At 34.0% G+C, this 16072-nt stretch overlaps 1 protein-coding gene across 1 annotated transcript in view; it reads left to right on the top strand.

Annotated features, from left to right (window-relative positions):
- The first annotated feature begins 9593 nt into the window (after positions 1-9593).
- LOC149561414 (large ribosomal subunit protein mL101 (rPPR4)-like) overlaps positions 9594-16072 on the top strand; it is a 51670-nt gene continuing 45191 nt past the window's right edge. The window contains exon 1 of the mRNA XM_089825137.1: positions 9594-10028. Coding sequence (XP_089681263.1) covers positions 9702-10028 — 327 coding nt within the window. The 5' untranslated portion in view covers positions 9594-9701. The remainder of the gene's footprint in view (positions 10029-16072) is intronic.

Below are 16072 nucleotides of genomic sequence, written 5' to 3' on the forward strand. Positions count from 1 at the left end.
ACAAAGGTAGAAAAAAAAGCCAGAAGTAGACTTGCGATCATCAATATCACCAGCCCAATTTGAGTCTTTGTAACCAACAATATGAGGATCTCCTAATGTGTAGTGAATTCCATAACATGTAGTACCCCTAATGTACCTCGATATGTTTGGAATCTTTCCAATGACTCTTGTGTTGATCATGGGAGAATCAAGAGACAAGTCCAACTGAAAAGGAAATATCAGGATGTGTGTGTCAGCTACAACAAACTACCCACAAGTTGTATCTATAAAGCGGAATCCACTGTAGGAGTAGTGCAAGTGGTAGATAAAACAACATCCGATAGAAAAGGTGTGGGAGTAGGTTTGCAATTAAACATGTTGAATCTCTGAAGCATATCAAGAGCATACTTCTGTTAGAGTGTGGTTATCCCATCCGAAGACTGAACAACCTATAGGCCCAAAAAATAGTGCATAAGTCTAAGGTCTATCATCTCAAACTACTCTCTGAAGGCTTGTTGAACACTCTATATCATGGAGGATGAACTACCTATAATGATGAGATCATCTACATAAAGCACAAGTATCAATAAGTCATCCCAATGACATTGAATGCAAACTGTAGGATTAGAATGACACCAAGTGAACTATTAAAAAAGCAAAAAGGAATCCATCTTTTCATATCAAGCTCGAGGGGCTAGTTTAAAACTGTATAAGGACCTCTGAAGCCTACATACCAATGAAGAGTCCTACACAAAACCATGAGGTTGCTCCATATAAATCTTCTCATGAAGGTCTCCATGCAAAAAGGCACTCTTCACGTCCATCTGAAAATTTTTTCATCCCTGTGAAGCTACAAGAGAGAGTACAAGGTGAATAAAATTCATATTGGCAATAGGAGCAAAGGTCTTAGAGTAATCAATGCCATCAACCTGTGAAAAACCTTTGCAAAAAGGTGTGCATTGTACTTGTCAATATAACCATCTACAACATACTTGATATGGTACACCGACCGATATTGAACCAACTTTCTTCCTTTCAAAAGAGGACAAAGATCTTATTAGATTGTAAATATTGTTTGGGGCTATTTCATTAGCATTTTATGGCTGACATGTTGTAACTAATTTTAACCCTAAAGTGGCAAAAATACTTGTATAAAAGGGCTCAGGGTTAGGGATTGTTTCATAGTGGTGATGCAAAAATTGGTTCTTGCGACGGTATTGAGCTGTAAGGCATTACAAATTGTAATTAGGTTGTATTGGATCATAATAATATTGGACTTGCTAATTGGTAGACATAGCCTAGGGATTGGGTGAACCATGTTAAATTTTGGTGTCTTGTGTTCTCTTTTGTGTGATCTATTATTTTTCTATTATTGTTTATATTTGCATGTAATTATTATTTCTGTCTGTGGTTAAATCTTAACATATCCCATGTTTGGTTCTTCATCAAAGAAGAACACTCCTCATCTATAGCCCTATCCTACTTTAAGTGTCATGTTGCTTGTGAAAAAAATTTGTGGATCATTTGAAATGGCATGAATCAATAGTCTAGTACTAGAAGTCTGAGCATAAGCACAATGAGAATCTATAGGATCACTTGCGATGGGTCCTACTGCATCAACAATAGCACAAGCCCACTTGGGCACTCGTTGGACAACTGGTGCAGGCAGTGAAGGGGGATCAATATCAAGATCTTCCTAAGAGGATGCATAATCCCATGGAGGAGTAGAGGAAGTATTGGGTAGTGAGGGAGAAGTTGGTGATGGAGGCTCCATTGGAGGATAACACTCATCAAACTAAACTTCTCGCAAAAACAAGACATATTTGGAATAAGGATCAAACAACCTATATGCCTTCACATCCTAATAATAGCCAACAAAGATGAGTGGTCAAATCTTCCTCTCAGTGGCTTTCCGTTGACCATCTAGAATGGATGCCCAAGCCTCACTACCAAAAATGTGGAAAGTAGAAACATCAGGCTTGACATGAGTCCAAGCCTCCTCAGGAGTCAAGTGTCACAATTCCTTGTGGGGCATCCGATTCTAGATATATTTGGCATAATTGATAGCCTCAGCCCAAAATGAAGAACTCATAGCTAAAGACTAAAACATACAATTGGCCATCTCTTGCAATGTCCTGCTCTTTCTCTCTACAACCCCATTCAATTGAGGGGTATGAGGAATTGTGAACTGATGTTGTAAACCATGCTCAGTACAAATTTTTCTGAAAGACCAATTCACATATTCCCTCCACTGTTAGTGTATATACACTTAACAGAAAGACTAAACTGCTTCTCCACAAATGTCTTAAAGATTTGAAATGAATCAAAGATATTAGACTTGTACTTCAAAAAGTACACCCATGTGCATTTTAGAGAAGTCATCTATGATGGTAAGAACATATTGAGCACCTAAACAAGATGGAGTGGGAAATGACATATGGTCACTATGTATCAACTCCAATGGTGTCTTAACACGTGGAGCTACCTAACAAAAATGTATCTCTATGATGCTTGCCAAGTGCATAACCTTGACAAATACCGTCAATACAAGAGATATGAGGTAGCCCAATCATTAGCTCTTGTGTACTCATATGCTATAGATATATGTAGTTAACATGGCCAAAATGCTCATCCCAAAGCTTGCTTACTATGTCTACATGAGAAATAAGAGAAACATTTTTAGAATCAGAGCTCTCAAAGCCATCAAACTGATATAAGTGAGATTCAAGACCAACACTCCCAGTAGCAACAACTAAGTCAGGATAGTGGAGGTCTCAAATAACCACATCATGTGGTGAGAACTTAACTCTTAGAAAAGCCAGAATGATAAATCTAAAAGATGCACAAGAGGTTCATAGAAATGATTGAAACCAAGAGAACATCCTATAGTGAAACACCCTCCAAAGAGATAGTTCTTGAACTTGTGACTGAAAGCTGTGTAGAGTCACCAACTACAATCTATGTAGTAACACTCTGAGAACATGAGATAACCAAATCATGTGAGTGTGTCATATGGTGGGAAGCACTTGAATCAAGAATCTAAGTAGTTGTAGAAGACAATGCTTGTGCAGAAAGAGCATGTCCTTTCACTAAAGGAGTTAGAGAAGCAATACTAAGCTACTGCATGGCCTCCTCTAAAGCCTCAAGATGCTTCCAACACCTAGAAACTGGATGTCCTTCCTTGCCATAAAAACTACAAGGATTAGCTATCTACTTCTTAGTCTTGGAGGAAGAATCACTAGAATTAGAAGATCTACCCTTTAGAGTGGGTTTCTGAGCATTTGATTTAGGAGTAGGTTTGGAGGAACTCTCACTACATACTGAATCTATCTTAGGCTTCAGTTTCTATTTTGGCTTCCCTATAGAAGTCTGAGCAACCAATCCTGATGTCTTTGAACCTGTGGTAGTATCCAACTATGTAAGCTTGGATTGCTCTCTAGTCAATTGATCACAAAAAATCTCAAAGTGGGCATGGTAAATCTAGGACCCAAGGCATCCATAGTGGAATGGAAGGTAGAAGAGAAAATCTAAAAGTTTCCTTGAAGCTTTGGTAGAATCAGATAGATGCACTCCTTATCTATCTTCTCTTTCCCCCATCCCTATAAAAAAATTCTCTACTATCTGAACCTCATGAGAAAGTCCTTAATAAAGGGGTAAACATGTGGTACAAGAGAAGTAAGATTGGCCTCAATCTGAAGTGCTCTGAACTCATTAATGGTACCAAGCAAGTCGTTGAACTTGTCTCTCTAGAACACTCATCAAGGTGAAATTGTAAGCTATCTGAAACACTCAAAGAAATCAAACCCATGGCTTCATCCATCTTATTCCTATGTGGGAAAGTCTGATACTGACTCTGTGATATTGGTTGCACTATATCTAAACAAGACCACAAACCCTTTGAACATAGAAGTTATTGCATATGAGATTTCCATTTGTGATAGTTGTGTGGGTTTAGAAGCCATTTTTTTAAGAAATTGTTTTGAAGTTTTCTAATATGCTAATATTGTAATAGAAAATAATGTAAAAACGCCCCCCACAATGCAAAAAACAAACCCCAGCTTGTAGAAGGAATGTGTATACAAGAATAGAGAAAAAAAGAATTCAATTGAGTATCAAAAATAATTAGTATAAAATATTGGTGAAATGACATAGAATTTGGAAAGTTCTTGAGAAGAGCTTTTTGACAGTTCTTTTAGGTCGAAACACGAAGCTATAACGAGCAAGTTATGGCCCCCAGAAGATAAAAGACATCATTTGACTTTGAGCAAAAAAAGGTACTAAACTAGAAATAAATCCAAAAAATACCTTCATCATTGTCTCCATCTTTGAATCATTTTTATGGTACTTTTTTTGGATCAAAAAAACACTTCCGCATGCTCAAGTTAGAGCAAAAAAACTACCAGGACCTCCAGAAGGCTAGAAATTTTTTTATTTAAATTTTTTTAAAAAAAAAATGATTGGAGCTCGAGCAGCTCGACCAGTGGCAGTGGCTCGTGGGGAACACATGGGTTGAGTAGAGGCAAGGTGGTGGACTTTGACGATAGTGCAATGACGTGAAGTTGGTGGAGGGTGGGGCCATGATGGTGCGTTGAGTGGAGGCCGTTGTAGTGAGCAAACTGACTGCTAGTGGTGCCACTGCAGTTAGTGTAACGATAACAATGGTCGTTGTGGTGTTAAAACACCACTTTGAAAAAAAATTAAAAAATTGTACTTGCCTACATCGTTTTGCATATTAGAGGCCGTACGACCTTAGTATGCAATTTTTTTGCCCCCCAGTCAACGTTGTCCAAAATTGATTAATTTTATTGAAAATGGGGGTTTTGATGCCTTCTGAATCTAACCGCAAGGTTTGTTTGGCCCAAAGTGCTCTAAAAATTAGAGACACCCTTATTTTCATAGAAAATACCCATTAAAGCCAGATCTGTTCTGTTAAATCCTCGTTCTTCTTTTTCTCCAAATAAGAACAAGCTATAGTAGGTCATGCTCTAATATCATGAAGGATTTGAGCAATACAAATCCATAAAACCAAAAAAACACTTGCATGCGAGAATCTGTCATAGAGAAGAAAAGAAAAAGAAGAGGCAAGGGTTTTGCTTTGAGAATATGCAAAATATATTATTAGACTGAAAGAATGAGAGATATTTACAAAAAATCAATCCCTATAGAAGGAGATCGAAAGACCAAAGGAAAACCTAAGAGGTAAATGACATTTAATAATTACTAATTAATTATTAAATGAAAATAAAAAGTGCATAAATTGAAATCTTAAGAAGGAAGTAAATGTGATTTAATAAATTAAATTAAATTAACAGTTTACACTAACACATTGCAACAATTATAATTTGATCATTTCACTATTTTCTAATGTAATACAATAAGAACTACATACAATTACAAATATAGTAAATACACAACAACATGAATTACCTGATGAAGGTATGCCAATCATGTATTTTCAACCCTAGGTCAAATTCACTTTACTTTGATATGAGATTTCTTATGTTCACATCAAATCATATGGGAAATCACATTTTTCTATGACTTCTTGTATATTATTTCTTTTCTACTCCATTAATTTTACACCAGTGCTAGGGTTGGAAAATAGGTCAGCTAATTCTTTTTTGGTAATATTAAGGGCTGCAACCCCATCATAATCCAATCCATCATTAAATTGGGCATGCATCTGGTTTTTCCAATGAAGAGAAACATTATATTTCTCGATAAGGGTCTTGATATTACCCACAATGGTATTTAGGGTGGATAGCATGGGATACAATGCAATGATATTATTATAAGTCTATTGGACAACCCTTAATTGGTTTAGGTTGTCTTCAATCAAATCTTCAATGTGAGGAGTGTTTTGAGGGGGTAGCAATTCATTTAGAGGTGGTTATGGAATACTAATGGGATCATTATTTGACGAGGGAGTGTTCAAAGGTTGGTTGGTGTCAACCATGCTTGATTATATTGTATATAAATATATAATTTGAATTTGAATTAACATTTTATAAAATAAACTAAAAAAAATAGTTTTTCATTAAAAACCCTAAATTTTAATAGAAAATGAATGAAATCAAGTAAAAACCAAAAAAATCAACTTACTAGTGATAAGATGTTGCAAATCTAAATACTAATTCTTATACCTGATTGCATTTAGATATCCAATACTTTGCCCAAGAACGATGCACTAGAATGAAAAAATGAGGACTAAAACTACATTTTTAATTTCTTAAACCTATGTGTTTGTTTTCGGTATCTGATTTATATTGGGTGTTTGATATGTTGGGTACTCAATAAGGCTAGGTAATATATATATATATATATATATATATATATATATATATATATATATATATATATATATATATATATATATATATATATATATATATATATATATATATATATATATATATATATATATATATATATATATATATATATATATATATATATATATATATATATATATATATATATATTGCTTTGGTATTAGGATTAGGGGGGAAATACAACACAAATTCTAAAGCACTTTTGGACGTTTTCAAAATTGTTTTTTTCACATTGCTAGTTTTTGGCCCACCATGATCCTGCACATACCCGTTTGTGCGAGAACTTTTTTCTCAGAAATTGCAATTTTGATAGAAAAGTTGTCAGTCCTTTCCTATTTTTAATTTTTTGATAATAAATTTCAAACCCATTTTTTAGGGAATCCTATAATAAAACTTTACTCAATAATAATGAATCTTTCCTTTACTTGTAGGCAAAAGCCTACAACACAACGGTAAATTGTGAGCCTCTTATCCGAGAGGCCTTGGGTTCAACTCTACACAAGCTTAATAAATAATAATAATTAATCATATCACATAATAATAATGAATATTGGCTTCACCTCTTACCCATAAAAAAAAACCAAAAACTTTCCTTTACTTGTTTTATATTTTTAGCATTTCTAGTTTTGATTCTAGAGGCAAGTTTCTAATTTTTTTAGGGTTGTGACTTTTGAAATTTGCATGGTGAAATTGTCATATTATAAAATTTAATTATGTTGTCATAAGAAATCTTCTGATCAAAGTAACTTGCTAATACTTTCCTTTAGAAACGTTTGAATGTTGTCATATGAGATCTTGTGATTAAAGCAATTCCCACAACTTCCCTTAATAATGCCAACACCCATGATATTATTCCAATATTTACTTTGATGCGAAAAACAAATATGTTCTCATGAAAACTCTAAAGCCTAAGAAGTACAAAAAATAAATGCACATGCAATTAGATACCAACTGAAACAAATATATTTTCTGAACAAAAAGACTTGTCATGGTTTTAATACATGGTTGAGATAGATTTAGCATTATACAAATCTTTCTGTAAAAAAATACTCAAACTTGGGTCTTCATCAAATGCCCAGATTCTTAGCAGACATACGAGGTAGCTACAAAACTTTGTTTCAGGTGGAAAATCAATTAGTACTTTATTTTTGCTCAAAGAAACAATGGACTACATCATTTCTCTTACAAAATAGGTACACATCCTACAAGATTTAGTGAATTCTGTCATTAATAATCAATACCCATCATGAATCTATAATTAAGAGATCAAAAAATCAATGTAACTAAAGAGCAGAGGTCGTACAATTGGTATATTATTTTGTTCTCAATTGTTTTGAATTTCTCAATCTTATACTGCTATCGTTTATAGTTTTATCTTTGAAATGTTGTTATTTCTTTCGAAGAATGACATGGATATAATGATGGCCATAAAGTGTTTAACATTTCCTATGATTTTGTAGTATAGTCAAGTTGTACAACATTGCCATGCTTTTCAAGTCTTTCCCCCCCCTAAATTATGGGTTCTTCTTGTATATTCACCCACAGTTTATCTCTATTTCTATTTTACCTTTTTTTGATAGACTAAGCTCATTATGTTATGTGATAGAGAATTAAATATAGTTATTTGCATTATTTAACATTTTTATATGATTTGGTCTCCTCATTCTATGTATGTATTTTGTATGTGTGATAACATAATGACAAGCTAATCAAATCCATAAGAAAATATGCCTTGAAATATATTATTCATATAATTTTTTTGATTGGTAAGAGGCCGAAGCCATGATTAATTATTATGTGTTATGATTAAGTTATTATTATTTATTAAGCACTTGAGTATATTCGAACCCAAGACCTCCCAGATAAGAGGTTCACAATTTATCGCCGTGTTGTAGGTTCTTGCCCATATCATTCATATAATTATATAAAAATATTTTTATAAAATTTATGATTCTCAAAAGTTTTTGGTTTATTTGTATTTTCTTAATATTTTCAATTAAAATTTGAATTATCACATTTTATTTATTTTATTTTATACTTCTTGATAATAAATTATAGAACCTGATATAAATGATAGATAATTTTTTTTATATAATTAATTTTTATTCTTAAATATAATTAATATTAACTAAAATTTCTATTTTTCTCTAAACATCTACTTATTGTTTGAATTCAAAAACATTTTAAAATTATATTAAAATTCATGGTAGTTATTTTATATCATTACTTATTAGTTATTGTTTTATTTCATTATATCATTCAATTATTTGAACAATTTCTTTAGATTATGGTATCATATTGATAGATTTTTAGTAATTCTATATAAATATTTTAAAAAGAAATGTGATATTTTAAAATATTTCAAAGGAATTTTTTCTCTAACTTATGAGATTTGAACACTATTTACTTTATTTGAAAGCATGACAATATTTATAAGTTAATTTTAATTAAAATAATATTGATAGTAGCTACTTTATGTTAGTATAAGTGATGCAACGATGCTAAGTGATTGCATTAATGAAGATTAGTACATATTTGATGACAAATGAATCAATTATTAGATTGTTATTGATATTGTTTTTAGTACATTACCATATATTGTGTGAATAAAGTATGAGTTGTAGTATGCTTGTAAAGTTACTATTCTAAAGGAAGACTATTTTATGTGCCAAGATGTTGGATTTGTGCTCGCAACTTTTGATATGAAGAATTGAGTTAGTTATGTTTGATGAGATCATACTAGGGAGTTGTTAAAACAATCATAAGTGATTTAAATGTTATTTGAATAAAAAATCTTTGAAAGCAGAATTAAAAATAAAAATAAAAATAATAATTTGAACATTTACTCTTGCATCACTTGTGTCAATAGAATGCCCAAATTCAATTCAGATTGATATTAGATATTAATGTGTTATTTGGGATGATCTTTTAGACTACCTATAACAAATTTAATACTACATTTTTTTTGAATTATCTTCTTAATAGTACAAGACACATTATTCCTATTAATAAACCATTGCATAAATATAAACACACAACTACTAATCTATCTACTTTCACTTTTATAAACCCATAACATCAACCATTTATGCTAGTACCTTGTGTCTTTTCCAATTACTATAGCTCTAGGAGAGCTTTGTTCTTTAATATTAAGAGTAATACGTTTTCAACCTAACCTATGATACTATAGCTTAAACACTCTAAATTTATTGGAAAAATATATTTTAATTTAAAAATAGATTAGTCATGCTTTATATATATTCTACGTTCCTTAAAGAGGGAGGCGTGCATTGTAGCGAAAAAATAGATCGCGAAAGGGGTTTTGTTTACGCGTAAAACCCCATGATATGTTAAACCCAGCTCAATGCTTCAGCTGCCTCTCCGCTCTCTATGGCGCAGTTTAGTTATGGTGTTCGCGGTATTGCTAACATACTTAGAGCAGTCTACTCGAGTGGAATATTTGGAAGCACCAGTGGTAGAGCATTTTCTTCTTTAGCAGTAGAGGGAAAATCAGGTGTCCAAAATACTGATGATATTGTTGTTGAAGATGAAAATGCATCGCTGTATAAACGCATATCTCGTTTGGGCCGTCAGCGTATGAGTGTCACCCCAGTGTTGGACGAATGGCTGAAGAAGGGCCACATGCTTAAGAAATTAGAGCTTGAAGACATTGTTAAGGCGCTTCGCAAGTTCAAAAAGTACAAGCAGGCCCTTGAGGTGTGTTTTTATATATATTAGTAGAGTATAAAATCTTTTTCTTTTATTGTAAAGATTCACCCGCAAGAAAGAAATTGCAAATATGAGCAACTTGGTTTGATAGCCCTTGTTTGAAGTGAATGTTGGTTTAAATTACATTGATCTCGTAGACCTATTATAGTCTCTTGTTTTATTTTACATTGCTCATTAAAATCACTAATCAATTTTACCAATTCTCTCGTGGGCTTCTTCACATGTGAAATTGGTTGCTTGGCTGCAATATAAAGAAACAGATCATGGTCATATCCAGTTAGGTTAACACAATGTAGTCCCTGCAAGGTTAGACAGAATTTCCGAGGCTGCCCAAGTTGGGTTACACTCAAGTTAGACAACCTGAGTTAGCCTGATGGCGAAGCCATGAATACTCCATAATGGAGGTCACACGTATAAATTGAGGGATTTACGCTTGAAATAAAATCAAAGTGAAGTGAAAAGGTATCCCCTTCAAAATGATTACATAAGGTCGGTCTCATACATCAAAATAGTCTCTTGATGTGACTAAACATTACTTTTACCTTTTGTATAAAACTAAATATTGCTTTACATTACATTATTGTATTTCTGTCAAATTCACAATTTTTTTTGTGAACTTCATTCAGGTTTCCTATGTGAAATTAGCATCTAACTTGGTTATGGCATAGTAAAACCCGTATGTAACAGCTGGTTTAACTACTAACTAATTTCATCGTTAAACTATCTAAATTATAAATCATATTCACTCGACATAGAATTCAAAAATGGTTTAAAAACTGACAATAAGTCTACTTTGCTTTTCTAATGAAACAAGTTTATCATTAACTAATAACTAAACTAATTATAGATTAATGAAATGAAAAATGCAGTTTAATATGCTCTTGAACAACTAACTAAATTTTCAGATAATATCTAAACTTTCAGTAAAGAAACTTACAGGTTAAATAGAACATACTGTTTTGTAGTTGAGAGACTTTCTAATTGGTTGTCCAAGCTTTGACTTTGGTGAGAGGAGAAGCATTATCATAGGCTTAACTTCCCAACCGCGAACTTTTTTACTTATCCCCACAAGTTCTAAATTAATAGAACGGCCCTCCTTACCCCGAGGTTGGGCATGGGACGTTCATTGATACAACCATTAGAGTAATCAGGTGGGTTGAGGTCCCAACAACTATTTGGAAGAATAACTGAAGCATCAGGACAACAACACAATCAATTTGTTGTGACAAGTATGCCTTTTACCACCCTGGCCAAGGATTTCAAGATGTGGGTTTATAACTCGATCTACACCACTTAGCTCGACAACTAATTTCGAAAGTAGATTGTGCATAAGCTATTTCATTAGATTTTATTTATGCAATAATGGTTATTGATCTCGTACATGTATTTCTTTTTACAGGTTCATCTACACCTCATTGTTGTTAGGCCATTAGGCAGGTGACTCTTTGGTGTCTGAACATTTGTCTTTATTTGTATATCTTGCACTTTCATTACCTCATATTGGCATTAATCGGGTGATATCTTTGATGTTCTCATTACTGTTTATCAGTTATTATAACATGTTTTCATTGATAAAAGAAAAATAAATTTAAATGAAAATCTTTAGAGATCATTCATAAGATTGGCAGTCATGGGTGTATTCTGTCCTTTCAAAACATTAGACCAATTTGAAATATTGCCTGGATAACATTTATATCCAACTGAGGTTGTACTTTAAATGCAGTATTAAGTGAATGTAAACACAGACTTAAAGATGATATACGTATATATCAGAACATAAGGAAGAGGGCTTGTTTTATTACTGACTAGAAAAACATGGAACAATATTCAAAAGCCGACTCAGCCTAACTGGTTTTAAGAAAAAATAAGGAAAGAAAATACAGATGCATCCTTATGTGACTCACTGCTATGAAGTCGATTTGGTTATATCTTGGACTCAGAGGCCTTCTTTAGACTTCCGCAAAAAGCAGATGATTATAGCTTGCAAACACGTATGAATTCAGGTGCTAAGGACACCGTAACAGAGCAGGGAATAATCAAAAGAAATTGTAAATGAAGAAGAAGCCGGATATCTCTGTGTGTGTCTGAATACGACAAGGCAAACATATAAATAACTTTGGAAAAGACTTTACGGCTTCCTGCCATTACAAGATTCATAATCGATTCATATTCAATCGGTTTGAAAAAGAAGAATAGAGGGAAAAATTGAAAGGAAAAAGGAAAGATGAAAAGTTTATTTATTAATATTATTTAATATTATATTATCATCTTGGTTAAGTTTATAAATACGTAAATGCAAGGTGGCATTATTGGATTAATAATTCTAATGTAATGTTGCCACTTTGTATTTATTTATGATCTTAATTGAGAGAGTAAAATAATATTAAGTGATATTATTATTTAATAAAGATAAGAACTTTATTTATTTTTATAATTATATTGTTTTTAATTTTAAATTTTAGCTCATGCGATTTTCCACTAAGAAATTTATTATCAAGTCCTAATAACCTTGCCAAGGTGACTTTTAGGTTAAACCTGTCATTCCTGATGACTGAATCTTATGACCATCCCATTCCAATGACCTTGTTTCGTAATGCTTCCGCTCTCTCTCTGGTCTTCATTCTGTAAACATTTTTAAACAACATTCTCGCCAAAACATCAATTCGAGATTCATAATTTGTTAAACAAATTCATCAAGTGATCATTAGGAAATTTCATTGTACAATGGCTGAAATTAACCAATTCCATTTCACATGAACACAACGACTAGATTTAACTGACTAGTTTCATTTGATAATCAAATCGATGCAACAGCTATAATTAATTGATTCAATTTCACATTAACATGAAGAAATAAATAACGACTATAACTAACATGATATAACAACAGCTATAATGAACTAACTTGATTTCACATGAACATGAAAAATTAATTTGGTTCAACGGCTATAAACAACTTAAAAATTTTAGGACAAAAATTGGGATGTAACATACCCACCCCCTTAGGTTTTTCATCGTCCACGATGAAATAATATCAAATTGTATTTAACGATTAAAATAAAAAAAATAAAATATTCAGTTTTTAGTTTCTATAAATAGATAGGGGTATTTTTGAAAAATATCATGATAATCTTCCCATGTAGCAATATCTTTTGAATACTGGTCCCACTGGACCTTGCATTGAGTTACCTCTCAATTTTGTAAGCACAACTTATGTACCTCGAGTATTCTGAGCTGTTTTACCTCTACCACCCCTAGCTCTTGCACCTGCAACAATTTCCAATCAATCATGTGCTCATGATGACTAACAAACTTCTTAAGATAAGACGCATGGAAGACGTTATGCATCTTGGCAAGGGCTGGAGATAAAGCAATCCTGTAGGCCATATTACAATAATAGATAAGACATCTATTATTAGTTAATGGTTATCTTGTAAATATCTTAAGCTTTAGTTTGCTTTCGTTTTTTGCTTTTTCTGGAATAGAATGTTTTTATTCTTTACGATCGTTTCCTAAGGAAACATCGTCTCATTCTTTTGTATAAATTGAACTTTCGGTCTCTGTTATTAACAAGGAAGTATTTACCAATTACCTCATAATATGGTATCAGAGCCTAGTTCTTGAACTTTTTGAAAAATTTATAATTTCATTCGAAATTATTTGCTCAAATTTTTTGAAATCCAACTAGGTCTCTTTTTTGAAAATCGTGGGAAGATTTTTTTGTTTTTGCAAAATCTGCATATTGAGGGAAATCGTGGACGATTTCATCTGCAACTCGCAATTTTCTTTTTCCTACTCATGTTTTTTGAACTCGCGTTTGTGGTTGAGGAACTCACATTTTTTTTGTGCTAGAAAAAAAAATGACGGGTTTTCTGATTTCGGCTCAATGAGAGATGGCTTGCGTGTTCAAGTCCACGGTTTTTCAAGGGCAAAAGCAAAACCGAGACCCTCTGCCAGTGAAAGACGAGAGCAATAATTTAAAAAAAAAAAAAAAAAAAAACGTATTTTTTTTTGCAGACGGTTTTCTGCATTCGGCTCTGCAAACTCACGCCGTTTTTTGGTGTTTGTTCAGCACACTCTAGCCCCATTCGTCCATGCACATCGATTCTTGAAGAAAAATCTGCCATTTTTTATCAAGAAATCTGAAGTTTTTTCAAGCTTTTTTTAGCTAGGGCCGTTTTTTTTCGAAACCCTAATTTTTGGGGTCAAAAAAATATTTTGTTTGCAGATTCTTGGTTGGTTTTTCGAGAGCTCAACTGGGTTGTCGTCCATTTTTTCTAGGTGCCTCGATTTTCGAGCCAGCGGATCCAGAAAATGACAGTAGATTCCTTTTGGGTTTTTCGAGCTCTCTTCTGGGTCATTCTCTGATTCTTCTGGGTCTTTCGTATTTTTGCCTCAAAGAACGTGCCTTCACAGATTTTCACAGTTTTTCATTGAAAAACGTGCCATGGCATCTCTAACAAATATTCTGCTCGAGCATAATTCCAAATTCAATGGTCGCAATTATGGAACTTGGAAGTAGCGCATCATCGCAATCTTCGAATATTGAAACACCTATCAACTTGTTCTGGGTGTTACGCAGCGTCCGACTTCTCCGGGTCCTGATCAAGATACATGGGATCTGAACAATCGAGAGGCAGTAATGCTTCTCAAACTATCCGTAGCTGATGACCAGCTTTCTCAGATTCCATCTGGCAAGATAGCTGTCGAAATCTAGACACATCTCAAAGGTCTTCATGAGACTTCCGACAAGAGCCGAGCCTTCTTTTTGAAAAACACTCTGTTTTCTATTGTCATGGATGAGCGCACCTCGCTCCAGGCACACCTGAATCGGATTCAGGAAATTCGTGAGCAGTTACTTGCCATCGGTCGCAAGATGGAGGAAGAGGATATTGTGGTAATCACTCTTCGGAATTTACCAAAATCCTATGAGCATTTTATCGAGACTCTCAACATCACATCTACTGGTGTTGATCTAAAGTTCATTGATCTCTGCACCCTGCTGCTTCAGCAAGATCGGTGGAAACAACAGTTTGGTAGCAGCTCTAGTTCCACCTCCACTGAGCAAGCCTTTGCTGCGAAATCCTTTTAGAAGGATAAGGGCAAATTTCAGCAACCATCACAGCAGAAGTCTTCTGCTCTAGCATTCGATGGTACCAAAAAGAAGAACATTCAATGCAACTATTGTCACAAGTTTGGTTATATGAAGGTTGAATGTTGGAACGCTTAGCTGCCCAGTCTAAGCAATCAGGTTCGCAACCCAAAGCGAACAGTGCAGAGCACACTGAGCAGGTGGACTCTGCCTTTTACGCCTTCATGGCTAAAAGACCCGCAGATCATGTGAAGTCATCTGCCTGGTACATTGATTCAGGTGCCTCTCGACATTTCACTCACCGCAGAGACTGGTTTACTAACTACCAGCCTTATTCAGATTCTGTTATTTTTGGTGGTGGAGAAGAGTACACAGTTGTCGATAAAGGCAACATTCAGATTCAGTCTGTCGGGAGGAATCTCATATTCCTTGATGTGTACTACGTTCCAGGGATGGAACTAAATCTACTCTCAGTCAGTCAGTTGCTGCGACATTCTCCACACTTGGCAGTCACTTTCAGTTCACATCAGTGCACCATCATTGATCGGGCGACTAAGTCTACTATTGCAGTTGGTCTTGAGGATCATGGTCTTTTTAGACTTACTGATTCTGGTGATTCTCAGGACTTAGCTATGGCTGCTCGGCGATCTTCCATCAGTACACTTTGGCATCAGCGATATGGGCACTTAAATGTGCATTATCTCTCACAACTTGCTCGGGATGAGCTTGTTCTTGGTTTGCCAGAGATTCAAACTCAACACCTTGGAGTTTGTGACGCATGTCAGGCTAGGAAGCAACATCGCTCACCTTTCCCCAGTGGCGATTCCTGGCGAGCTTCTCAAGTCCTTCAGCTTGTTCATGCTGATATCTGCGGCCCTATGGCCACTCCTTCTGTTCTTGGGTACAGGTATTTTCTGTTGTTTGTAGATGATTTCAGTAG

This window comes from Cupressus sempervirens, chromosome 4, assembly GCF_028749045.1.
Source record: "Cupressus sempervirens isolate cs-2001-9-10 chromosome 4, ASM2874904v1, whole genome shotgun sequence".
Lineage (NCBI taxonomy): Eukaryota > Viridiplantae > Streptophyta > Pinopsida > Cupressales > Cupressaceae > Cupressus > Cupressus sempervirens.